The sequence below is a fragment of the Salminus brasiliensis genome, chromosome 4 (assembly GCF_030463535.1).
Source record: "Salminus brasiliensis chromosome 4, fSalBra1.hap2, whole genome shotgun sequence".
NCBI classification, from domain to species: Eukaryota; Metazoa; Chordata; class Actinopteri; order Characiformes; family Bryconidae; genus Salminus; species Salminus brasiliensis.
The window spans coordinates 30,321,891-30,349,188 of record NC_132881.1 but is presented as its reverse complement, the minus strand read 5'-3'; the positions used below and the strand labels follow the sequence as shown (position 1 = coordinate 30,349,188).

General features: G+C 41.2%; 3 protein-coding genes across 5 annotated transcripts; 2 read left to right on the top strand and 1 right to left on the bottom strand.

Annotated features, from left to right (window-relative positions):
- The first annotated feature begins 302 nt into the window (after positions 1–302).
- Positions 303–14,042, top strand: dhx57 (DEAH (Asp-Glu-Ala-Asp/His) box polypeptide 57). Of its 2 annotated transcripts, none has more exons than XM_072677964.1 (22): positions 303–663; positions 835–1,029; positions 2,614–3,524; positions 4,094–4,278; positions 4,382–4,503; positions 4,604–4,799; positions 5,271–5,395; positions 5,492–5,625; positions 5,715–5,769; positions 5,851–6,065; positions 7,361–7,477; positions 7,594–7,690; positions 7,772–7,945; positions 8,928–9,128; positions 9,220–9,496; positions 10,402–10,497; positions 10,582–10,665; positions 10,762–10,899; positions 10,993–11,067; positions 11,175–11,309; positions 11,424–11,624; positions 13,312–14,042. In XM_072677964.1, the coding sequence occupies exons 1-22, from the start codon at positions 587–589 to the stop codon at positions 13,453–13,455; spliced, it is 3,954 nt and encodes a 1,317-aa protein (XP_072534065.1). In that variant the 5' UTR covers positions 303–586; the 3' UTR covers positions 13,456–14,042. The 2 variants fall into 2 exon arrangements, with proteins under 2 accessions (XP_072534065.1, XP_072534064.1); XM_072677963.1 differs by having other exon boundaries at positions 4,091–4,278.
- Positions 14,043–14,045: 3 nt separating this feature from the next.
- galm (galactose mutarotase) lies at positions 14,046–17,850 on the bottom strand. The gene is made up of 7 exons (XM_072677965.1): positions 17,557–17,850; positions 17,113–17,267; positions 16,472–16,678; positions 15,538–15,619; positions 14,975–15,125; positions 14,674–14,848; positions 14,046–14,549 (listed from the first exon to the last, which is right to left on the bottom strand). The coding sequence occupies exons 1-7, from the start codon at positions 17,741–17,743 to the stop codon at positions 14,472–14,474; spliced, it is 1,035 nt and encodes a 344-aa protein (XP_072534066.1). The 5' UTR covers positions 17,744–17,850; the 3' UTR covers positions 14,046–14,471.
- A 2,176-nt stretch (positions 17,851–20,026) lies between these two features.
- Positions 20,027–26,883, top strand: atl2 (atlastin GTPase 2). 2 transcript variants are annotated; one of them, XM_072676923.1, is made up of 13 exons: positions 20,027–20,155; positions 22,078–22,421; positions 22,609–22,743; positions 22,837–22,941; positions 23,053–23,103; positions 23,205–23,261; positions 23,387–23,479; positions 23,741–23,879; positions 23,953–24,080; positions 24,219–24,275; positions 24,388–24,459; positions 24,815–25,246; positions 25,968–26,883. In XM_072676923.1, the coding sequence occupies exons 1-13, from the start codon at positions 20,083–20,085 to the stop codon at positions 26,085–26,087; spliced, it is 1,806 nt and encodes a 601-aa protein (XP_072533024.1). In that variant the 5' UTR covers positions 20,027–20,082; the 3' UTR covers positions 26,088–26,883. The 2 variants fall into 2 exon arrangements, with proteins under 2 accessions (XP_072533024.1, XP_072533025.1); XM_072676924.1 differs by lacking the exons at positions 20,027–20,155; positions 22,078–22,421 and adding an exon at positions 22,469–22,504.
- The last annotated feature ends 415 nt before the right edge of the window (positions 26,884–27,298 follow it).

The window sequence follows — 27,298 nt, the reverse complement described above, 5'->3', positions numbered from 1 at the left end:
CTGAGACAAAACCGCATCATTTTCTTCTAGAACTGATTTGTGTTTTTAGGCATTTTTAGGCCGTGGTCATTCAGCTGGTGTGGGAAGCAATGTGACCAATGGTTAATGTGTGGAATTCCAATGAGCTTTTCTAACTGCTACATGTGTTTACTCCTATCTTCTTTCAAGAAAAACACAGCAAGATATGAGTGGAAGGAGGAGAGGAAAACCCAATCGGGGTGGAGGAAAGTTTAATAAACCTAGAGGAGGAGGAGGAGGAAGAGGAGGTGGAGGAAGAGGAGGAGGTGGAGGAGGAGGAGGAGGAGGAGGAGGAGGAGGGAAGAAAGCGGCTTGTGACTGGGATGACGGGGATGATTTCAGTCTGGACGTAGGACCGAGCCGCTCCCACAAACCTCCACCGAGCAGAGCCAAAGAAGGGGGTTCTTTTCGAGGCACAGGACATGGGGGCAGTAGAGGCAGAGGACGTGGCAGTGGTCAGGGCTTTCCCAAGTTTTCTCAAAATGATCGAGGCGGCTACAGAAAAAGTGAGGAACGCCGTGATCGAGTTAGACCCGAGTTGGTAAATCTGCCTTTACAGAAGATTCACATGACATCAGAAAACCAGCTGCAAGTAAAGGAATTGCTGAGAGAACTCCAGAGTCAAGAATACAGCACGCCAGACAGGTTAGTATGTACAGAAGCTTCACTTCTAATATAGTAGCTACCATCTGTTGAAGGGTAGTGCAATAGTTAAATGGGGTTTCTTACAGTTGTAGCATTTGAAATGTGTGTGTGTGTGTCTGGTCTGCGTTATTCAGTAAATCAAACAATTAGTGGATTTTTTTTTTAACCCAGTGGCTCAGACTACGAAGAAGAGGAGGAAGAGGAGTATGATGAGCTGGACCATCGTGAGGAGGGTCAGTTCTGGAGCACTCATGATGATGGAGTGGAGTGTGCAGAGGATGGAGTGTATGAGGAAGATTACAAAGAAGAGACGAGTGTGAAACCAGAGCCAGTTGTTTCACTGTTTGCTTTAGGCACTCTCTGCAGGTATTCATTGTTTCTGTTCCTACCTTCTTATATAGAATTGTAACTAATATTAAACCTGGTAAAACTAGCCCAGCTCTCTTATATTTGATTGTCAACATTACCTCAATGAACATTTCCATTTTACATTTCAGCATAATTTTATAACAGAGACACTAATTCTGTCTCCACATTTAGATTGCAGATCAACAGACCTGTTCATGATAAGCTGCCCAGACAAAATGAAACTGTCACACGTATCATTTGTTTTGTTAGTTTTTTTTTCTGTTAGTTGGTGTTGCCTCCCCTTGCTTTAATAGCAGTGCCAGTTTTTGGCAATGTCTTTTGAGTAGTGGGGTAACAGATCACAAAACACAAAAACAGATCAAAGGTTTTGATCTCAGATCATTTTTGGATCAACAAAAAAATGTGAAACAAATGTGAGGAAGTAATTTAATTGTAGCTTTTAGTTTAAAAGTATTTCGCTTTACTTCTTCGTTAGTGTTAGAAACTTTTATTTTGACAACTTTTGCACTTGCACCATCCAGGCATGGTGCAAGTGCCTCCCTCCTCATTCCGTTGCACTTTAACAGTTAATAGTGGAGTCTGAGATTCACTTACTGGAGGAGTCAACTCCAGCCTGTGTCCATATGAGACTCCCACAGCTCACACTAATATAACACTGCTCTCCACTCACATACCAATGGGATGTCGCTGCAGATGTGTCCCCCTGCTCAGTGTGTTGCCTTATGGCCTAATGGCTCTCGTGGCTCAGTGTTTACAAACCGTAATGGTTTTACCAACAAACTCCGTTCACATGACGTTCAGTGGCAGCTGCTCAGTCTGTGTGTTTCTACTGCAGTTCTGCTTCCAGATGGATGGAATTATTACTGTAACAGTAACAGTGTCAGTAAAACGGTACACCACACTGTTATGGTAATAACTTTATTATTAACTAATCTGTGCTTTACGTGCGTCCTGAACCGTGGGGGGGCAATCCATACGTATAACGGATAATCTGTCAACCATTACACCACTACTGTTGAGAGTACAAGTAGAACACCGAATTGGAGGATGACAGCTATATGGTGCATGTGTCCAAATATGTGTATGACTGGTTCAACAAACTGATTTGATTTTATTATTTTTAGGAAAATCAGTGTGAACTTTTACTGGGTATGGTTGTATCAAGAATGGCAGTATGTGTTTTTATGTGGTATTTAGCAGTTTCACTTGGTGTGTCTTGTGAGGCCTGAAATATTAGAACAAAAATTCTGTCCATTTTATTGCCATTCCATTCATTGTTTTACTGATAGTGTTGTCAAGTGGTTCACTGCTATGATTTTCTTAAAAACTTACATTTAAATGTGTTCCGTTGCATCGCCAAACCTAAATCCCAATTCTTAATTTGGTAAAGATCAGTCTCTCATAGCTACTTTGACAGACTGAAATCCAGAATTGTGGTAAATGAGCCTGGAATCTATATAGCTTACTATGTCAAGAACCAGATCGTATACTTTTTTGGTAAATGAAATTCAGAATGTTGTACGAATTTTTGTACGAATTCACTTGCTTTGTGACATGTGACTCTTTCACACTTTTCTTTAGATACGGCTTTGACCGTGACCGCAGTAGACAAGCCCTGGAAGCCGGAAAGGGCGGGTTGGGGCGGGAAAGTGGACGAGGAGAAGTTGGAGCGACGCTAGAGTTCCTTCTCTCTCAGATGTTCTCTGAGAAGTTTGGTTCCACTGCCCTTGGCCCTCAGGTGCCTGACCCTCCCTCACAAGAGGAGTGTGCGGCCCTTCGCCAGGAGGAGGCCCTTGCTTTAACTGCCATCTATGGGGAGCGCTTCTGTGAAAGAATCAGCGACCGCGTGTGGACTATCAGCCTGGATCTGTTGTGGTTGACCGAAAACTGTAGCAGGACCTCGCAGTCAAATACCAGTCGACAGAAAGCAGGGGGATCATCCGCACAGTTGTGCAAGTTTTATCTGAAAGGATCTGGATGTAGGTTTGGAAATCGCTGCAAGTTCAAACACCAAAGCCAAACAGAGTCCAAAGCCCACATAGACCCTTATGGACCCAGCCAGCCAGGTTTTAATAGTATGGAACCCCCTGTTTACCAGCTGGAGATCCGCTTTCCTCCAGGAAGCCATTACCCCTTTCAGCCACCATTAGCTGCCTTCAGTACCACCAATGATGCCATCTCTGGAGCAGGACGCCTTAATATGACAGAGTATCTCTTCAGCCAGTCACTTACAGCTGCACAAGACGGTGAGCCAGTGGTCTACACCCTCATCTCCTTCCTGGAGGAAGAAGGCACAGTCAGACAGCTGCTTTCAGCTCCTCATCACAAATACAGTGTACCACCTCCGGTATTGGCTCCCCCTGCTGTCACGACAACAAGGAGCCGGAGCACTAAGAGTACCACAGCCAAGAGCACACCGAGCAGCACTACACCTACATCCCGATCAGTTAACACCGTGGAGGAAATCAGCCCGAGAGGTAGAAATACAGAAGGTAAAGCATCAATGGATTAAACTGTTATTGTTAACCTGTTATTGTAGCGTAAAACGCGATACAATATGGACAAAAGTATTGGGACGCTTGCTCGTTCATTGTTTCTTCTGAAATCAAGAGCACTAAAAATAGTTTATCTGCTTATGCTTTTGTTGGAGTAACTGTCTCTACTGTCCAAAAAAGGCTTTCAGCTAGATGTTGAAGCATTGCTCTGAGGATTTGATTGCATTCAGGAATAGGAGTGTTAGTGAGGCCAGGATGTTGGATGTTCCACTGCTCTACAGCTCAATGTTCACTAGCCCACTCCTGGCATTAAGCATGGTGCCAATAGGTTCATGTTTATTAATCCTATTCTATTGACAATACTTCTCTACAGGAATTAGACAAGCTGTGTATGTGCCTTTACACACCTGTGTCAGCAATTTGTGCAATATACAATAGCTAAATGCATTCATTAGAAGGGGTGTCCACAAACATTTGGACGTATAGTGTAGGTTGTTTGATTGGTCAATTTCTTATGAAGTATGTTCACAAATATAAAAACGATTATTAACTATTAACTGCAGCAGAGTGCCTCAACACAGAGGATGTAGATGAGGAGGAGGAATATGATGACGTCGGTGAAGAATGTGTTCCTGTGGAGGATGAGAGTTATGTGAACTTCAGGAAGAAGATGGGGAAGAAGGCCGATGTCAGAGCTGAAGAAGTGCTTCAGGAGAACAAGAAACTTTGTGGGGAATTCAAGAGGAAACGGGTACAGCTTTGTTTATGTAATGCATGTCCATGCTACACACACAGACAAATTGTCACATGCACATGAAACCATGAAATCAAACGCATCTCATCTGTCTTGTCAGTCCTCCAGGCGCTATGGCTCCATGCAGCAGCAGAGGCACAAGCTGCCTGTGTGGGAGGAGAAGGAGAGCATTCTACACTCTTTGTATAAGAATCAGGTTCTAGTGATCAGCGGGATGACTGGGTATGTCTGAAAACATTTTCATGTGTTAGCGATCTATTGGCATCCCAAAAAAAGTGTGTTGGATAAATCTTCAGTGTTGTGTATTTCTCTTTAAACTCAGGTGTGGTAAGACCACCCAGATACCCCAGTTCATCCTGGATGGTTCACTGAATGGGCGACCAGAGGGTGTGGCCAACATCATATGCACTCAGCCACGGCGCATCTCCGCTATCGCTGTGGCATCCAGGGTTTCCCAAGAACGGGCTGAAGCTTTGGGTCACTCCACTGGTTACCAGATCCGTTTGGAAACTGTCAGGGTAACTGTCTTTCTTAAACGCAAATACAGTACCGTGCAAAAGCTGGAGACCATCCTTTATGTATTTATGCTTAGGTATAAGGTTATGTATTTGCATAAGGAAGAGAAGAGCACATACAAAGCTTTCATCTTTGAGAGATATAATAAAATCAAGCATTATTTATATTAAACCCATGTGTTTATGTCCATCCTTGGATCTAAAAAGATGTGGAATTGAGAAAAGGTAACAGACAAAACTAAATCAAAATCCAAATCAAATAGCTGAAGCTGCTGATTTTCTTAAAGCAATGGACAAATCGTCCCAGGGTCCAGAAAAACTATAATGAAGACAAGAACACAGAAAGTGTAGGCCTTAAAATGACTGCTACTACTGTCTGTATTTTTTGTACCTGTTTTAATAGAATTCTGTATTCTGCTTCTTATAAGCTGTTGCATCAGATGTGAAAGATGTCGTTTCTGTTTCTGCATGCAGTCTTCCAGTACTAGGCTGCTGTTCTGCACTACTGGTGTTCTGTTGCGGAGATTGGAGGGAGATGCTGAGCTCAGTGGAGTCACGCATGTTATCGTGGATGAGGTTCATGAGCGCACAGAGGAGAGGTGAGGGAAAGCAAGTACACGTTCTCCCACTCACATACCATAATGCTTTACACACAGAGTGTGCACATAATGTTGGCATCATTTGCTGCGTTCCAGTGACTTCCTGTTACTAGTGCTGAAGGATCTAATGCTGCAGAGGTCAGATCTGAAGATCATCCTGATGAGCGCCACTCTGAATGCTGATCTCTTCTCACAGTACTTTCACAACTGCCCCACTATACACATACCAGGTGAAGTCTCAGCAGCTTCTATTGGACACATTTGTATGGTGATCTTAGGCCACTCGTCTCTTTAACGAAGTGACTTTGCTCACCTACAGGCCGTACCTTTCCAGTGGAGCAGTTTTTTCTGGAAGATGCCATTGCTAAGACTAAGTAAGGATCATTCAGAGTCTAAATGTTTGTTTCTCTCCAGGTATTTTGTCTATACACCAATGTCATGACTGTGTTTGTCAGGTACGTGATAGAAGATGGCAGCCCCTACCGACGCTCCGCAAAGCAGAATGGTCCGTCCAGTCAAGGGGGCAGGGCTAGGAAAGGGCAACCTGTATTGGATGACATGGATGATGACAATGGCTGGTCATTTGGCTCCTTCATGAAGAAAGATGCGGTCAAAGACTCCATTCCTGACCAGCAGCTGAGTCAGCAGGAGCTTACACTAAGATATCCAAGTAAGAGGATGCCTATTTTAACATTGTTCTAGTGTGTGTAGTTCAGTATGACATTTAATACTTTTTACTGACAGACTTGTTCATTTATTTCCACTACTACAAAAACTCAACAAGCTACTTGATGATTTATGGTGTGTACAGTAGATATGTTTTCATGGTTCACACATGTCCTGGAAAATCTGGAAAGCCTAAAAATTTACATGAAAATGTATGCCCTGGTCCCTAGTTGTGCTATTAAGAAACTAAGATTGCATATATTATCTATTGGTGCCCATTTATCAAAGTTTAAAATGCTGCTCATATCCTACAGTGTTTAGTGTTCTAAATGGATACAAAAAGATCATCGTTTTTGTCAAACATAAATAGGACGTTAACACACAGGATCCTTACACATATTGGAAAGCTTTCATGTTTACGACAAATGTTTTCTTGCTAGCTGGCATGAGTCAGCCAAAGTGAGTCTTGCTGCATGCCATTTGCTCCCAGTTTTAATGTAAAGATTTATATATAATTATATATATATACCTTTCCCATATGTGCAAGAATTCGCTGTGTTCATGACTTTGTATATAACATGCAATTTCACTTTCTCTCTATAGAGCCAATAATTTAAACTTTAAAATGCAGAATCACTGCATTTCTAAGGGCAGCTCTGTGTATAGTACTAGATGTGGAACAGTAGGGTGAATTAGGCTAATGTGAGACATTTTTTCCTTCGGGGTGCTTCCGGAGGAAGATTGCTCCACTCTAATCTAAAGTCGTTTGCTTCTATTCCTGTCCGCATGTAGCCAAATCAAAATGTGTTTTTGCTCCACCCGTGTTATCGAGGGTGCATCAGGAGGTGACTTGTGTGTAGTTAGGACATCCAAATATCCCAGAATGCATTACACACCACATTGCTGTTCCAGTTGCAGAATGACCGTACAGCATGCTACCACAAGTTTGTACTCGCAGGTCAAACTTGCCAAGTCTGTACGACCAAGTACAATAGTCTGAACTTGGCATACTTGGACATTTGAGATGTTGTGATTTTGGTCAAAGATTATCACAGCTTGTCTTAATCTACAGGTTTATTGACTTTTATTCATTTGAGGAAGACCTAGACTAAATAAAGCTTGGGAGTCCCACATTAAGCAGTGTTCCACATTAGAGCAATTCACCCTAATAGCTAATTCATATCTAATAGCTATGTGTGTAAAACCAGTTGACATTCCGAGGCTGTTGATACACTTATTGTACGTATGCTGCCGTGTATAGAAGCAATGGAAAATGTTTTCTCTATATCCCAAAATAAGATTATTCAAAATCTGTGATGAAAACCCTGGCTGCAATGGACCTGGATAAAATCAACATGGATCTCGTGGAAAGTGTCTTGGAGTGGATTGTAGATGGAAACCACAACTTTCCCCCAGGTAATGATTGTGATATTATCACATGTAATATATGCATAACGACAGTTACGCATTCCTGCAATATTCTTATAATGGTCTTGGGGTATCTATTCCTGCGTCCATATTTACATATGCAGGTGCTGTGCTAGTCTTCCTGCCTGGGTTAGCTGAGATAAAGCTGTTGTATGATCAGCTGCAGTCCAACAGGATGTTCAACAATAGAACAGCTAAGAGGTAAATATAAATGCCTGGTATGGTATCTGTATAAATGATACTGCTGTTTGATTTCCTCAAATATTGTATATGTTTTAATAGGTGCGTGGTATATCCACTCCACTCCTCTCTGTCCAATGAGGACCAGCAGGCAGTGTTTACACGCCCACCAGAGGGCGTGACTAAAATAATCATCTCCACCAACATCGCAGAGACGTCAGTAACCATTGACGATGTAGTTTATGTCATTGACTGTGGCAGAATGAAAGAGAAAAGGTAAGAATCTATCCTCATTTTAAGCTCTTGATTCAACTCGTCAGATGGAAGGTCTGATGGAAGGTCTTCTCACAGCTTTAGAAACCAGTAAAGGCTCATTTATACTCGATTTAGGTACGAAAATAAATACTTTTGTTTTTAATGATGTAATCGTCACTGCCTGCATACTTCTATGCATTTATGTTGGCAGGGATGTTAGAGGGCAGATCCACTAGAGGGAAATTCAGAGTGAAACCTTTCTGACAAAAGCAAACATGGCGACAGTGGAAGAGGTCATGATGACTGTCCCTGAGCCCCAGTGATGTGACCTTATAAACAGTACCAGGCAAAAGGTTGGACACACATGGTTGAATGTGTGCTGATCTTCGTCTTAAAAACATTTAATCCAAGGCCAACTTATTCAAGTAGGCCTACGTTATGACCTTAAACTTGAACTTAGCCCCCTCCCCAGACACGACATCCTAACACGACTATACAAGTGTCCCCTGTCTTTTTTGAAAACAAAAATGTGGTCACTCTAGCATTTGGATCAAATGCTTTTAAGATGATGATCAACACCTAGTCAACCAGGTGTGTACTGTACTGATTGCTACTGTAGATGTTTAAAAATCATAACTAGGCTGTCATGATTCGCTTGAACTATTAGCTACACTGTCCCTACAATTTACAGTGGTACTGCTCTGTTCTGCCTGTACCTGTCACCTTTTAGAGAACATGCACAAATGCAGACAAAATGAAGAGAGTACAGACAGAAGGCTTAGTCTGTATGCATATTCTCATTTAGCGGTAAGCATAAATAAGCCTGAAGTGTAAGCTTTTTTTTTTTTTTTTTTTTTTTTTTTTTTTTTTAAACTAGCCCTCCGTTCTAAGTTACTCCCCAAATGAACAGTTAGCTCAACTTAGCTGTAGTCCTACTGTACCGCTCATGGTTTAAGCAATTCTTCTGACTCATTTAAACTGTGTATGTGTGTGTCTGTATCAGGTATGATGCCAGCCGCAGTATGGAGAGTCTGGAAGATGTTTGGGTGTCTCGTGCTAACGCTCTCCAGAGGAAAGGGCGCGCAGGCCGTGTGGCATCTGGAGTCTGCTTCCATCTGTTCACTAGTCATCGCTTCATCCACCACCTCAGCCAGCAGCAACTACCTGAGATCCAGAGAGTGCCTCTGGAACAGCTGTGCCTTAGGTATGCAGGGTTCACAGCAATTTCTGTGCATCGCAGTACAGGCGCATTACTGTAATCACTGTAATCAAATCATCCTGCTCGTCTGTTTCAGGATTAAGGTATTGGAGATGTTCTCCAAGCGTCCACTGGATTCTGTGTTTTCTCAACTCATAGAGCCTCCAGCGGGGGGCAGTCTGGAGGCAGCTAAGCAGAGGCTATGTGCTCTTGGGGCTCTGACGGACGCTGAATGTCTGACTCCACTGGGCTGGCACCTGGCCTGTCTCCCTGTGGATGTCCGTATTGGAAAACTGATGCTGCTGGGAGCCATTTTCCGCTGCCTCGACCCAGCACTCACTATTGCTGCTAGCCTGGCTTTCAAGAGCCCTTTTGTAAGAGAGCGTAATGCTAAGATAGTCATGCTATGTGACTTATTTATTTATTTTTTTTATTTTGCACTAGCGCTGCAAAGCACACAAACATTAACACAGTAAAAAGTAACACAAATAAATAGCTGCCATCTTTTGAGCTAATTAAGAATACAATGTTTTGTTTTCATAGCCAATATATATGCTCAAATCCACAAACAGCTTGCCTGATTTGATTTAAATAAGTTTTTGCATGGTTAGTACACACATTTCAGGTTTTAAGATACTGATACTATTGCAAAATTTTGAAAATACCTTTTCCATAGCCCTATTCAAGCAGGAATAAATTTACAAGGTGGTCTGGGGTTATTATCTCTTTCACGCAGTAATTTCTATCCGGATCAGACAGTCTGTTTTTCTTCTACCTTCTACCTAATTTACATACTGATTTTTCACTAAACTCAGCAGCAGTCTGACAATTTTAATCTTTTACATCACTGTGTTTTTGGAAAAAAAAAACACCTCCCCTCAACAACTCCCCCTAAAGAAGATTTTGAACATGAAATCAAATTTCTGTTGGAAATATACTTCACTCCAAACTGAAATAAGAGCCAGTGTGTGTCTACCGTTTGGACATAACTGTATGTGATCATGTGACAACAAGATGTAAACATTCAGGCTAGAAAGTCACTTTTCTTCTGGGAATATTACTGCTGTCCATACAAGAGAGTTTTATCACTAAGCATGTAACACTCATTTTTCTATTAAAGGCGTTTCCCTGATGAACAAATTTCAATATATCAACAGATGTTGGCTGATTGACTACATTTGGGAATTAAAAAAATATATTTATATTTAAAGACCAGCATTACAGTAGTGCATTAGTCAATATCCAGTAGTCCCTCTCTCTCACTTTCTCTCTCTTTCAGGTCTCTCCGTGGGATAAACGAGAGGAAGCTAATGAGAGGAAATTAAGTTTTTCTCTTGCCAACAGTGACCATCTTGCTCTACTGCAAGCATACAAGGTTACTGGGTTTCCTTGGGGAGCTTTTTGATAACTGAAAAGGGATTGTGTGCACATGTAGCAATGTGTGTTTTATGTTTCACAGGGCTGGTGTAATGCAGAACAGAATGGTTCCAGGGCTGGCTATCAATACTGCAGAGAGAACTTCCTATCTATTCGGGGTCTACAGGTGAGCCTGGCAACAAGTTGTTACTATTTACAGACATGTATTGTTATTAGAACGAACCTCCTATTGTATGTTTGAAAATGCATGTGTTATCTGTAGGAGATAGCCTGTCTCAAAAGGCAGTTTGCAGAGCTCCTGTCTGATATTGGCTTCGTAAAGGATGGATTAAAGGCCAGAGTCATAGAGAGAATGAGCTCTAAAGGAACAGATGGAGTGTTGGAGGCCACAGGCTATGAGGTATGCTGGATATGCTAGTTGCTGTTCCTCTGTTTTTGCTCAATTATAGCTGTTGCATCTTTAACGCATTACTGGTTGTTTCTTAACCTCAAGGCAAATCTGAATGCTGATAACACAAAGTTAATGTCAGCCATGCTGTGTGCTGCCCTCTACCCCAATGTAGTCCAGGTCAGTGTCTTTAGGGCTAATCTTTACAGTAAATTACCTTTACACTTCTCAATTACATGTTTGGGATTTTGCTTCATGTCTCTTTCTGTGTATGCATGTGTGTGTAGGTGCGCTCTCCTCAGGGAAAGTATAAGCTGACGAGTAAAGGGGCTGTTAAGATGCAGCCTAAAGCAGAAGAGCTTCGCTTCCTGACTAAAAATGATGGAGCAGTTCACATACATCCCTCATCTGTCAACTTTACGGTAGGAAGCGTCCCATGGTTGTGATCTGAATTATTCTTTAGATGCTTATTTCTACTCACAGTAAAGCTCTTGAAATTGAGACTGGCTAATTTGCTATGATACTATTCTGAGCAGGTACGGCACTATGACAGCCCATATCTGGTCTACCATGAGAAAGTGAAGACCAGCCGGGTGTTCATTCGCGACTGCAGCATGGTATGCGTGTATCCCATGGTACTGTTCGGTGGGGGCCAAGTCAATGTAGAGCTACAGCATGGAGAGTTCATCATCTCTCTGGATGATGGATGGATTCGATTTGCTGCCGCCTCACATCAGGTAATCCATTTCCAGAGCTGTTTTTTTTTCTTTTATGTGACAGGAATAATCTTGATCATAATGATACCACACTTTATTTATATAGCATCTTTTATATTCAAACATAAACATAGGGTTTAACAAGAAATAATAAAAAAAAAACTAACACAGTCAAATACACAATACATCAGTTTAAACATAAAATTAAATACATAAGCCACATAAGAGAGTTCAAATCAATATAATATACATTAATGTGCAGTAGAATATAAATGTAAGGCAATAACCCAAGCAATACCAAATTAAAAGCCAACACACTTCCCATACTCGTATAATTGTTCAGACATGGAGAAGGGCAGTATTGACAGATCTAAGATCATGCTCTGGAACCTATGTACATTTAACCAATCTGATAGGTAGCTTGATGCTAGGCCATTAAGCAAAACCTACAACAGGTATCAAAACCACAACCCTGTCATTGATAGCTCTGTGCTTCTTCTAGATTTGTTAGGAAGTCCAGAGAGGAGTCTAGGTACAGTGGTCAAGTCTATTTATCAGTATCACCTGAACTAGCTTTTCTGCATCTTTCTAGGAGAGACAATGTCCAACTCTGACAATGTCCCTTACTAGTATCCCCCAATTAGTACACACTAAATTAGTTTTTACCAACATTTAAAATAGATAATAGGTGTAGAGATAATACCAAAGTATGCTAAGTCTGCCAGTTATGCAATGTTTTCAGTAATAATAATAGTAATAATAATAATAATGCAATCCAGGTGACTATATGTGATAATGATATTCTACTCAGTGCAGTTTTACAGATTGTAAATAGTTAACTGAAATGTTGAATACAGTTGAACACACTCATGTTCATTTAGAATATTTCAGTGACTGTAAAGCATCAGCAATGTATATATTCTAATTATAATACAATTCATATCCTTAATATTACTTTATAAAAGTCTTTAAATCCCTAAGCAGATAAATAAAAAATATAAACTAATAATATACTAATACTATATAAAAAATACTATAAACAAATGAGTATATTATTAGATAATTCATCATGCAATAGCTTTCCAAAAATGTAAAAAAAAATAAGGACAAAATTATTGGGACACCAGCTCATTCCTTGTAAACAAGTGTATTAAAAAAGGGTTTGTCCTGCTGTAAGATAATGTGCTGTTGCCGCATACCATTAGACCAGCTTTTGTTGGAGTAACTCAGTCTCAACTGTCCGTCAAGGCTTTCTACCAGATTTTGGAGCATTGTTTCAAGGGTTTGATTGCATTCAGTGAGTTCAGGATTTTGGATGATCACCACCCCACCTCATCCCCAACTCCCCCCAGAAGTACATAAAAAAATAAATAAATAAAAAAACAGTTCCACTGCTCCACAGCTTAATGCTTAATGCCTCTAGCCCATGACTGACATAAGGCATGGTGTCAATAGGTTCATGTTTATCTGCTTCAGAGAGAGAGTATTCTGTTGGTATTACATCTCTACAGGGGCTAGACAAGCTGTGTGTGCATTTGCACACCAGTGTCAGCAAAGGGTGCAGCTTAAAGTAGCCAAATGCATTTATTGGAAGGGGTGTCCACAAATATTTGGCCATATAGTGTATATAGTATAAAGTACATAATGTGTGTTTAAAGTATTAATCTTAAAAGTTTTGGTCATGTCAAATATTTTGGTGTGTGTCCAGGTGGCTGAGCTGGTTAAGGAGCTGCGCTGGGAACTGGATCAGCTCCTGGAAGAGAAGATCAAGAACCCCAGCATAGATCTCATCACCTGCCCAAGAGGCTCCCGCATCATACAAACCATAGTATCTCTGATCTCAACCCAGTAACATACATGCACTCCTCATGCACACTTAAAAATGTCACTTCTCACATTCACACCTGCTGCTCTGTCCCATGTCCCCACGTTTCCAGCGTGAGGACATATACATACATTGTATTACTATGCAAACACTGCTGTCTTGTATATGAATGACATCATATAACTTGAATATGATATGAACGACAGAGAAAGTCTGAGGAGGTAGAGAAAGAAAAGACAAGTGAACACAAATGACAGGTTTACCATGTGTGTGATTTGCACATGTACTGTAGAACTGACTGAATCCATATTGGATTCTGTGAGGGAGAAACATTATCTGCCTTAGTTTGTATTGTCAAATAATATTAAGGAGCACTTACAAATGAAGCATGTGCATGAAGTATCCTTAGGGCATGGCATGAAGAATGTTTAGTTTGTTTGCCTTTTTTTTTTTTGTAACATCTGAGTATTTATGTGAAGAATGTATGACTGTTATAATCCCATATGGTATGAACTTTTGTGGATATTTTCTCACAAGACATTTTCAATGTGTTTTCTTCTTTAGTGGAGTGCTTTATGGGAGATGCATAACAAGAATAAAATGTAAGAGCCAAACAGTGCTGTTACTGATGTACTTTATTTGACTAAGGCAGAACAGTGTATGTGGATTGTGCACTGAGATGAATTAGTCATTATTCATTGAATTAATAAGGCATGTGGCTGGTTTGGTAGAAATTAGAGCTTCAGAGATTAGCTAAAACTAGATGTTACCATACTTAGAATGTGGTTGGAATGTTCTATAGATGGGGAAAAGTGCAAAGTTCTTGTGTAACTCGGCTAATCATCTCTCTATAATGCTCATCTGTGCTTGAACCTCATTATGCTTGGCATACTAACGAGTTAGAAGAGTAACATGTTTTAACCCATATACTCTTTAAGGGCCGGGACCAGACCTTACTTCTCGCATAGTTACATACCTGATGTATTCGTTTTATAGTTGTAACCAAATAAAGTCTTTTGTCCAGAGTCAAATGAGTTAATGCTCTATGCCACTGAGAAAGTGAAGTGTGTAGTGTGTATGTACTCTTCTCCTGGTCTCAGCAGAACATCAGGAAACTTGGGCTGCAGAGAGACAGAACATGGTACATGGACATTAGTTTAGAAAGAGGATGCATCTCTTTGGTTTTGTGCCGTTCCCCAAAAGCAAGGCTTATAGACAGCTAAAAAAAAACATCAAGATAATTACCTGATTGATGGCATCTGGCCAGTTCTGTGTCTCCAGACAAAAGGCACTGTGTTTGGGATATGATGCTCCTTCTTTCCCTTTAAATGATCCATCCAGGAAGTTTGAAGTATAGAACTGAACACCAGGCTGGGTGGTGCTCACCTCCAGAACACGTCCTGTCCCAGGATGCACCACTCTTCAGCAAGAGCGAAAGACATTTGTCAGAGGATCAAGGGATGCTATCAAAAACCTTGTAGATGTCTGGTTGGTTCCACGGTTGGAAAATCTAGATGATGTGGCCTGAGAAGGATTATGGTCTTACCTTGCACATTTCCTTTCTAGTTTTGGCTGCCCTGGAACCCAAAGGCAAAAATTGTGGTCAAACCCAGGCCCGGGAAGCTCCTTCAGTCGAGACCCAAGAAGAACAGGTTTGCGGAGGTCAAAGAGTGAATTCTCCACAGGTTTTATCTCTCCTGTGAAGATAAATGTGACCTTCACAAACCATGTTTTATCTCAAAATCTTCTCATACCATTTTAAGAGTGGTATGATCACCTATTATTTAATGTTCAGGCAATTCCTTCTTCTAAGGAAAAGGAAGAAGGCTTACAAACTAGATTGACTACATCAGTAGGCAGATAAGTGGTGTAACAAGTGCAGTGGTAGCCTAATGAGCCAAAAATTGAGAATTACCAAGGTGGCAATATGCACAATGTTATATCCTTGGGCAGTGCACTTATATGATCTGTTACACACCCCCACCCACCCCCCTATCTAAGACCTATCTAAGAATGTTGCAGATATGTCCTCAGTTTAAAGAAAATGTGCCTTTAGTGTTCTAGGAGTAACTGTAGCGTATCCTTATTTTAAAAACAATAATAAGCTACCAGTGGGAATCATGGTGTCATCCACAGGCAGGTAGGCCTCAGCTGAGATGGTCACTTCATGGTCATAAATATCTGGTGTGCCCTATGGAGAAGTGAAAAAGAAGCAGCACTGGTGTTTTCTGAGTGCGTGTTTGTGTATGAGAATGACAAAGTCAAAGCCTCTTTTTTTTTCTTTTTTTGTCCAGTAGAAGGAATTTTTCAATAGAAACACTAAAAACCATGAAATTGCATTTTAGCCTTGTACCTTACACTTGACAACTCAGCTTTGCATTGTGCATTTCTTTATGTATTTTGTGTAAATTTAGTGCATAGATTGGTATTTGTATACTTTACTTACTAAACAACTTACCTAAGGTGTTTTATTTGACAATTCTACCTTATATTCTATTTCTACCTTATTTTCTATCCTGTTGTTTCATGTGAGCGGGCAGTTACCAAAGCATTTCACTGCTAGTTGTACTTTGTATAACTATGTATGAGACATAAAACTTTGAACTTGGACTTGATTGTAACAGTGTTACAACCTATTTGTTTAAAGTTATTATTCTAATTGATTAGATTATACTGAAAGCCAATATCAGGTAGATCTCTGTAACGCTATAATACTATTTATTGCAACAGTTCTGCAGACAATAATTATTTGTCTAAAATTATGCTTTCTATGTATAAAGTACAGTCTGCAAGTAAATGGACGTTTACCAAATTCCAGTCCATTGGACCTAAAATAGATCAACGAGTGAAGTGTAGAGTGTAGACCTTTTTTAGAATTTGAGGATGATGAAGCCAAATGAATTATTTACACACTGGACTTACTAGAAATTTTATTAAAAACTGCTGTGTCTAATGTGTTTCCAGTATTCTATACAGCTACAGATAGCTGTGTCCATGGGTGCTGGATTTTCAGATCTGTGTATGCGTAAGTGTCTAGTCTTACCTGTCCAGCCAGGTTAAAGTAAGAGTGGTTGGTGAGGTTGACTGGTGTAGTTTGATCAGTCTGGGCACAGTACAGCACACTCAACGTGTTGTCCTCCAGTGTGTAGGTCACAGAAACCTTAAGGTTGCCAGGGTAACCCTCATCCCCATCTGGGCTATTGTGGCTCAGTCTGACTCCATTCTCCACAGCCTCGCAGGTCCACACAGCCTAAACAAACATGAAGACATTTACTGGTACAGCAACTAACAAAACACAAGCAATAACCTGTCAGTCAAATGCTTATTTTCATTCTTTTGCTATGTAAGACGCAAAGGAAACAGTAGTAGCCCACGTGGTTGCATTATAGCTCTTAATAGGGAATGACATGGCTTAACAGCCGGGAAACCTTTAAACAGCCCACTTGCCTCACTCACTACTAGTGTTTGTTTGGGATTATGTATGTCATGATTTATGTTACATGACCATTTTCCAACCTCTTTTCATTCCTTAGACGTGTGTGAATGCTTTACCAGTCTTAGCAGACAGAAAGCATGATGAATGAATGATGTCTGTGAATAATTAGTCAGACAAGCTCACGGTTTCAGTGAAGTGTGTTTATATCCCTGGTCATATTTGGATCTCAAACATGCATGTTTACTGACCTTGTCAAAGCCCCTGAGGCCACCATGCAGGGCATTGGGTCCATTATTGATGGCCAGTTTATACACCTTTCCCTCAATGACAAACTGGCCTTTGGCAATACGATTAGCAACTCGTCCCACCACAGCCCCAAAGTAGCGTGGATTGGTGACATAACCTGTGAATTCATAAACACATGCATAGTTCAACTTTATCATCATTTTTGCTTTTTCTGCTGCCTCACGTTTGTTCTTGGGACAGGTTTGCACTTGCATTCCTCTAATCAGTGATCCAGTGTACTGCCATAACAGGGGTGGCATTGGGTCAACTTGCAGGGTTGAAGGGAAGAGGGGCAGCTTTACTGCAATGCAGACCAGAAACTCTCACGTTTTTCAAAAAAGTTTTTTTTTATTATTATTAAAAGTCATAACACTGATTCACAGAGGATCAGGCTGAGGGAAACTTACTTTCTAGATCATCGAAGCCTAACACTACATCCGCACTTTGTCCATTCCGGTCAGGTGTTTTGATGGAGGTTATCACGGCGCCTAAAGAGATGATTTCTACACTGACGGTTTTGGACCAAAGTGTCCACTTCTCAACGCAGCGCTGATCCGACTGCAAACTCAGCGTCTCTTTCTTCACCTCACACATGTCTGCTCAAAATCCGTCAACTACCGAACTGTGTCCGTGATCTGTCAGTAATTCCCCTCTTCAGCAGAGTTCAGACTCTGGACCAGACTTGTCGCCGTCATCATCACGCGCCTGGTCAGAGCAGAGCAAGCGCTGCAAAACAGACAGCTGAGTCGACTCGTGTGTAACCTAAGTGTGCCACCTCACATACGAACCGTGATAACTCGACACATATAAAACACATATTAAATACCTACTTAAAAAAAGATACAGACAGTGGTAGCAGGTGTGACATTTTCTTTTATTTTACGTTGAACTGATGTAAACATTTGAGTCACGTTAGCGAGTTTCAGTGTGGATGACCCTCGACTACCCTTTCCCGTGACATGAGCCAATCAAAGGAGGCTATCATGATGACTAATCATCTCGAGAGTGTCTGTCACTCAGAGCCTGTTTTCATTGGTCTGAAATCGTCTTTCTGGGCGTGGCCATAATTTGAAATCTGTCCAGCGGATGTTTTTAGGGGACCAGCGATCAGAATACGTTTCTTATACAGATGTACAGAGGTGTGCATTCAGCCTGATAAAACTTCTCCTGTCTGTTGTCCTGTATGGTTGTCTTGTAATTATTTCATAAGGTGTGTTTTAATCATGTCCCCACTTTTACTGTGTAGTGTGACGATAAGGATAAAGGGGGCACAGAGATATTAAGAAAACCATACAGAGACATCTCTATTCTGTCTTTCCCAATGTTGCTACCAGTCAGATCCAGCTAGTGGTGCAATGCACCTAGTGTTTTCACAGGGGAATCACACTGCATGTGATTGTACAGAGGAGCAATATAAAGAATGGACTTTGCATGAAGTGTGTGCACTCCTTTAAAAAGCCTCAGAAGATACAGTGAGAGTGGTGTGGAACATACCTGCCACAAAGGCAGAAAAGGAGGGAGAGACAGAAAGGCCTCTATCTGTGCTGAAGGTTATCCGTCGTGTGTTTTAATTATTATTGGCTCAACTTTCAATCTGTACACAGCTATTCAAAATAAATCATTAAACTGAGCTGATATGATTCATGCTTTCATGGTTAGTTTTAGCAGTCTATATATCTAACTGTGAATTTATGTATTTATTTTGTTTTGATGAGATTGCAAAATGCATGCAGTGCCTATGGCTGAATTCTGATAATGCTCTTTTAAAGATTGATATTATTTTGTCATTTAACCATATTATCATGAACACAAGCAAGTTATTAATAATGAATCATTTACATTAATTATTATTAGACACAAATAATATAAGATAACCATGATTACATGTTTATATCCCTAATAATACATTTTCTGGGGAACGATAAAGTCAATGATAAAGTCAAATACAAGACAGGCATGTGTGGTTTTGCAATGGTTTTCTAATGTACTGTGTTACAAAATGCAAAATATTTGCTCAATGTTCAACCAACTGTGGTGCTGTTGAAAACTGAAAACTGTATAAATGTGTGTGTGTGTGTGTGTGTGTGTGTGTGTGTGTGTGTGTGTGTGTGTGTGCGTGTGTGTGTGTGTGTGAATGTGTTAAGTAGGCCTCTTAAATAAAAGCAGAAGCCCAGATTGCAGTGTCTCTGAGGATTCTTCTTTTAGCCTCTAACCCATTTTTTAGTGAGTTCAGTCTCTCAGTGCAGCAGGCTGTAATTCTCCAGTCAAACTCTCCCATTTTACCAAAAACATAACATAACATTTTAATGAGGCTAACACTTTATAAGGATACACCCTACCATAACAGGAATGATCTCCTGTCTGCTTGGATTTGACTACATTAATCAGATTGTGACCTGCTCAAGCAATGTGTCTTCTGAAATTAAGGAGTAATAATTAGGAGTTTATCTCCCTCTGCTGCAGTAACAGCCTACTCTCCTGGGACGTCTTTAAATCGGATGTTCAGCCACAAGAGCATTAGTGAGGTCCAGTACTGATGTTGGATGATTCTGGATCTGGATCACCAATGCTGCTCCACTCCAGCTTATCCCTGGGGTACTGGGAGAAGCTCCATCCCTCACAGTTCCACTGCTCCACAGCCATGTGTTGGGGGCTTCAGACCCCTCTAAGTGCTCCTTTGCATTGGAGATGGTGACCTTGAAGACCTTGGAGAATGAACATCCGTGTGAGCAAAGAGTGAACCTTAAATAGGCTGGATGCACTAATAAGAAGGGGTGATTGGATACTTTTGGACATGTAGTGTTTGTTTGCTGAGAAGTACAGTAAGAGCCTGTTCTGGTGGGCGGGCACTAAGACCCTGCAGCCCGCCTCCTCGCCTCCTCTGCGGCTCTGATAAAGTGAAGACGGACCGCTGGATACTTTAACCGAACAACATGGCGGAGCGCGGAGGACTGAGGAGTCGGAATTTGTCGGAGACAAATCATATAAGTCACCACTTAAACGAAGGTAACGAGAAAGTCTGAGAAGTAAACGCTGGGGCTTGTTTTAGCGCTGTTCCCGTGGCTTTGTGTGAGTTTTGTAGAGAGCAGCGTTGGGAGTGAAAGTGTGTGAATAGTTGTGTGATAAAGTTTTTACTCCGTCTCCTCACGTCTCTCTCCACGGCTCTCTCCATGACTCCGAGGGCAGCTCTAACGTTAACTGACGACTCGTGGTCCGGGTGCTTTTCTTGCCCTCTCGCGACAAACGTTGTGCAGCTGTTGTCGCCTTCACCGCCTGGTGTTTTGTGTCTTCGCCTCAAAAGGAAGTTCACAGGAGGGGAAAGCCTCATTGGATCGGGTCTACCTGCTAGTCTTTCCTCCAGCTGTCCAGATAACGGAGTTTTTGTGTGTCTGTGTGTTTGTGAGAGCGGCTAGTACTGGTCTACTCCTGGCCAGTAGCACAGACTCGTTTGCTGGCCTGTTTATTATGAGTTGGCTATTATTGGCCGGCTAGTTTGCAGTCTGGGCAAACTTCTGAGAGTGCTCAGGTCTCATTGGTGCGGTTCTTTTAGCCTGGTTTGTCCCTGGAGTTTTATGGCTAACTGTCTTTAGTATGCCACTAGCGCGAGGACTGAAGCCCTCATATCGAGATTTCTGAATATATTTGGTCTTTAGGAAATTTCGTAACAGGCTTAAATTGTGCAAATGTGATGTGAGCCCACTAGCTAACTTACTCAGTAACTGAGCCGTGTGTGTGTGTGTGTGTGCGCGCGCGCACATGGAATTTGGAGCAATGTGTTTGTGTAGATGTGGACAGGCTGTACCAGCCTCTCCACTCTGCGTTAGTGTGAGGTGGTTTGGATTTCGTTAGGTAACTTGTGTTGTCTTGTGTTCGTACTGTATATCCAGCAGGTTCTAGTCTTGTCAATGTTAATATTAGTATTGTCAATATTGCAAAGCCCCCTGTCTGTCGCGATCTTGTGATTCTACACGTTTCTGTACTTCTGTACATCTAGTGCTGGTATACTGTTCGGACACAGACAGCCTTTGTGAACCTGGCTTCTTCATATCCAACGGTTATATGTTACTATGATTTGGGGGGGGGGGCATTCATAACTTATCTTATGACTTGTATATGTATCTAGCTAATTAGTAACTACACATTTTCAGCTCTTGGCCAATTTAAGGAGTCTCTTTAGATTTGTTTTCAGGCAAGCTTGGAGAACATGAACCAATAGTGGATTAATTTAACTGGCTCCTGTCCCGTGTCCTTGCACAGCTCAAGTCAACTCCGCAGGCTGCGGTCACTTGGCCTAATGCCTGTAGAGACAAGTGCAGAATGCACATGCTGTTTGTTTTGTGTCTGCAAGAGAAGACCGAGAGGGGGGAAAAAAAGCCAAATGTAGCTGCGTGGCTGACAGAATCCGGGCTTATCGCAGCTCACGGGTAAAGTGCAGGGGTTAACACCAGGATCCGTGTGCCTGGAATAGAAAGTGAGCTGTGTGTAGAAGGCTGTAAAAAGTTAAAGGACAAAATCCTACGAACCCATGGCTGTCTGTGGAGTTGGTATAAGATGAGCCACTCACATACTGAGACAAACCTATTGTTCTTGTTGTGTGGAAACTGCAATCTATCAATAGGCATCATGCTGTTTGCTTGATGCTAATCAGTACCAACATGATTCTTTGGCCAACTGAACTCTTCCTTGAAATGGTTGGAAGCACCAGCTGCCGCCCTAGCCTTGTCCACATGTCCTTCAAGCCTCAAAAGGTGCTTTTATTCTCTGAAAGTCCTCTGTAGTCAAGTGAGGGGCTTTGTGGTTATGAAAGTAGCTGGTACTCTACTTAGTAGTCGTGCTCTTATACACACACTGTGTGGATTAATATCAACATGTTGGCTTAAATTGTGAGAATGTGAACAAATCCTTTTCCATGTTCTGTGTTTACCCAGGTATGCGAGGGGTGGAGGACGTGCCGATGAATCGGCCAGTTCATGAGTCGAGACCAGTGGGGGAGTCGAGTCCTGACACCAATGGGCTGCCCCCGTGTGCTGTAGAGGAAGAGTTTGAACCCGAGGAGGAGGAGGAGCCAGTCGCCCAGGGGGCTCGACCGGTTCAGATTGTTTTGGCCAATCAGGAGGACCACATGTTTGAGTTAGATGCTGCTGCACTGGAGAAGATTTTGATGCAAGAACATATCAAGGATCTTAATGTTGTAGTGCTTTCTGTGGCTGGAGCTTTTCGCAAGGGCAAATCCTTCCTGCTGGACTTCATGCTGCGCTACATGCACAGTCAGGTTTGTCATACATGCTCTCACATGTTCCACTCTTGTCCCCAGAGTCATCAGCTTACAAACAGTGCACCTCCCCATTTTCACTGGTATGTTCTACGTTTCACTGAAGTGTAATACCAGCCCAGCCAGTTAATGTTCTCACACAGAAAAGCAGTCTTAAGCATGCTCTCATTCTTGTCCTCCTCTCTAGTCTTCTGAGTCATGGATGGGAGGGGATGATGAGCCACTAACAGGTTTCTCGTGGCGGGGTGGCTGTGAGCGAGAGACAACAGGAATCCAGGCCTGGAGTGAAGTGTTTGTGGTGGAAAAGGAGGATGGCAGTAAGGTGAGGTGTTTGTCATTTGCTCATCACTTTGCCATGTTGCCACTCCAGTGTCCTTAATTGCCCTTGGATTAAACCCAGTTGTTTTGTCCTCAGGTGGCCGTTCTTTTGGTTGACACTCAGGGAGCTTTTGACAGTCAGTCCACCATAAAAGACTGCGCTACAGTTTTTGCCCTCAGCACTATGACCAGCTCAGTACAGGTGTGTTTATGATGGGCCGAAAAAGGTTCCGGCTGTGTATTTAGGCACAAGTGCAAGTCCATATGGAGGTGTGTTCTTAAACTTGCCATATGTTTCTTCTGTTTGTTCTAGGTTTATAATCTTTCACAGAATATTCAGGAAGATGATCTGCAGCATCTGCAGGTACCTGTTATTTTATGCAGGTCATTGATTTTATTTTATTTATTTATTTATTTTTTTCGTATTTGTATTTTCATTACATTCCAATGTCGTCTCATTTGCAGCTTTTCACAGAATATGGACGTCTAGCAATGGAGGAAATCTATGAAAAGCCATTTCAGGTAATAAGCAGACTGATGACTAATATTTTTAGAAGGTTTTGTTATTTAACAGTTAGTTTACTTTTGTATTTGCTCTCAGTTTGTCATGTATCTGAAGTATTTTCTCTCTCTCCCTTTCTTTTTAGAAACTGTTATTTCTGATCAGAGATTGGTGTTACCCTTATGAGCATGATTATGGACTTGCTGGTGGAAATAGGTTTCTGGAACGGAGACTTCAGGTGAGACCGAAAGATTCATAACAAAATTGCATATTTTGGGTTACTTGGGACCCAAAGTTGCAATCCCCCCACACTCTGTTTGTTCAGTGTAATGTTTTAAAACCCTTATAGAATATTGTTGATCAATTTAATTGTATAAGCAATAATCATAATGACCGATTGGGCATAAACTGTTGATGAACCATCTGTAAATTCAATGCTAAAATAATTTGTTAGGTGTTGAACTGCATAAAATGTGTGTTCTGTTAATTCCATGTTTAGGTGAAGCAGAACCAGCATGAGGAGTTGCAGAATGTGAGGAAGCACATCCACTCTTGCTTCTCAAACATCGGCTGCTTTCTGTTGCCTCACCCAGGGCTGAAGGTTGCAACTAACCCCTACTTTGATGGCAGATTACGAGGTTAGAATATTCTCCTAATCAAGTAAACCCATCCACACGTGAAATAGTTTTCTAATCTTTGTGCTCTAAATAGATATCGATGACGAATTCACGAAGGAGCTACAGAGTTTGGTGCCTCTACTACTAGCTCCTGAGAACCTGGTGGAAAAGGAGATCAATGGAGCCAAGGTCACTTGCAGAGATCTACTGGAGTATTTCAAGGTCTGCATAATTGTTGCTTAAGCATTTACAGTTTGTTTACTGTATTCCTGCTGTGGCTTTAAAATTTTAGCTCTTTTTTTTCATAATTAATGATTTTACTTAGTCTGAAATAAAACCTCTGATGCATGCTGTGTTCAGGCCTATATCAAAATCTACCAAGGAGAAGAGCTCCCCCATCCCAAGTCAATGTTGCAGGTAAGCTCTCTTGTTCTCTTACCGTTTTATTTTGTTCTTTAATTTATTTATTTATTACTTTAAATTATTATCTCCCCCCCCCACACACACACACTGTACATCTGTCCCCTAGGCAACAGCTGAAGCCAACAACCTTACAGCTGTGGCTGGAGCGAAAGACACTTACAGCCGTGGAATGGAGCAGGTAAGATATTTGTAGAGATTTTAATTCTACAGCAAATTACTTCACTATATAGAACTTCAAGTAATAAACCCAACTCATGCATTACACATCTTAAGAATACATTTTTTTACATTCTTGAAAGTGGACCAAAGAAGGACTGGGACTTGAGTCCCACCGAGTCTATTAATATAGCTGGTGTGACGTGATGAGGCAACCTAGATAACTGAAAATAACCCGGGGCCTTCGCACTGAAATAGGGTTTTAATTTGGCCTAGATAACTCAAAATAATCTCACACAGCTACCTAGTTCTGTTTCTTAGAGGTGTTCTTTTAATGAATGCATTAATTTAAATGTTTTGTTTCTTTGTTTTCATAGGTATGTGGTGGAGACAAACCATACATTGCCCCAATAGACCTCCAGCGCTATCACGAGGACCTGAAGCAAACCTCTGTCCAGCAGTTCCGTGCTGTTAAGAAAATGGGAGGAGTTGAGTTTAGCAAGCGCTACCAGGAGCAGCTGGAGGCTGAGCTTGATGAAGTTTTTGCTAATTTCATTAAACACAATGAAAGCAAGAACATTTTCTACGCAGCGAGAACGCCCGCTACACTGTTCGCCGTCATGTTTTTCACCTACATAGTCTCCACAGTGACGGGCTTCATTGGTTTGTCAGTAATCGCAGCTCTAGCCAACCTTGTGATGGGTGCATCGCTGATGTCGTTGTGTGCTTGGGCGTATGTCAGATACTCCGGGGAATATCGAGAAGTGGGTGTGGCTATAGACCTCACAGCAGAAGCCTTGTGGGAGCAGGTGAGTGATACCTTCTTTTGTCTGTGTTAGCAAAAGCACCTTAGTTTTAATGTCTAAATTAGCAGTGTATCGTCCTCCCCCTTAACGTCAGGGATTCAGTAATTCGGTCAAGTCCAGTCTAAATCCAGACACATCAAATTCTTTTCTGTTTAGAAATGAAGGGAAGACTGTTTTGTTATGTAGGTAACTCCGTTATGTGGTTGGATGTTATCCAGACCACCACAACCCATTCTTAGGTGAAGGAGGAGTCTTTTATTGTATATTGGTTTTATATGCAAACTCCCAGCAGTTATGCTTTCATACATTTATTTAGCCCGGTCCTTCCCTACTGTATATAGCCATCTCATGTCCCCTCTCACCAGAAGATTCCGTTTTACCGGCCATAACTTATTTTCATCTCCATCATCTGCTCTACAGGGATGGTTTACTAAAGGCAAGACACCCGCCTAATTTCTTCTCTGCCTCCTACTAGATACCCCCCGATACTAAACTAGTGTTCTGCAATTACAGTTCTAAACTGTAGTTGATGTTCATTTGACTCCACTAACAGTTGTGTGCTTTGTTGAATTCAACACAGAGACATGAGCCCTGTTGTCCTCTCAGTATGAAATGTAGCTTTATACCACCTGTAGTTCTTTCTTTATACATCTATTTAAAAACTACTCATTGTCCCTCTCTTCTTTTTTCCCCTCCTATTTGTTCAATCTTTAATTCTCTTCAGGTGCTGAAGCCACTGACTGAGCAATATATGGAGGAAAATATTCGCCAAACTGTAGTTAACTCTATAAGAGCCAGTCTGACTGAACAGGTGACACAAACTACAAAGTTAAAGAGGACCTGACTTTCTTGCACTTCATGTCCCTTCTTGTTTTAGTGTGTGTAGTGTGTGGTGTTTTTTTTTGTAGTTTTATACGTGAATTCTATTCCCTTTAGACTCAAGTTAAAACCAAAGTTTACAACCCATGCCCTGGCAATCATACAGCTTCAGTGAGCAAGTAAATCTCACTATAATGTAGGAAAGCACTGGTGTGTGTTCACACAATATTGTGAAATTGAATTGTTCCACATGCATGTTGGTTGTAAGATATTTGTCTTATGCCAAGAAGGTTTTTCAGGCAAAGGTTGCATAAGTTTTTACAGATTTTAATCTCATTAATCTCTGGATTTCTATTCTTTACATCTGTTTAGAATTTTAAATAAATATATTTCTTGTGTTGTTTAAGACCTTAAGAAGAGTGCAACCTTTGCCCACACCAAACCTGGTTGTTTGCTTATTGTTCATGTTCAAAACTGACGTTCCTAAGGTTTGTCTTTTTGGTAGATACACTACGGTTAAGATTGAAAATCCATCCAATCTCTTCCTGAACACTGTAGATCATATCTTAATCACAAGCATGTACATGAATGTATAGATATAATTTTATATATTATGTTTCTAAATCATGGGCTTGGGGGGGTGCATTGGTCTATACTGTATGTGAATTGAACTGCTGTTCATTTGCTGTACTTGGCTCAAATTTGCCTAAAGCCATCATCTTGCAAAGCCCTGTGATGGGAGTGTGTATGGGACAACGTGCTTTGTCTGCCTTTTAAGAACGTCCTGTAATTTATTTTTTCAATTAAAAATATTTAAATTATTTCCTGGTTTGTTTCTTTGATCCTGTCCTCTGTATAAATTTAATTTGTAGAGATTGTTATCGAGCTAGAATTTGTATTTTATTTTATTATTATTTTTTTTTTATTTCATTGATATTTTGAAAGCGTCTGTCCCTACCAGTGCCTGCATGGAAGCAGGTGTGAAATGATTTATTCCAGTATTTCTGGCACATAATATTTGTCATATGGTGCAAGGCTCTTATCTGTGCCCTTAAACACTAGCTTTACACCTTGACCTTGTTTACTGCTCCTCTAACCACTACAGTTATGCTGATTTAGTCCTAGTTTGTCTGGTTAATCCTTGGAAGTGGAAATTTAGGTTTTCTGGTTTAAAACGTTGCATTTTTCAAGGAATACTTTTAACTTGACATAAATGTGCCGATCAGCCGGTTTGGT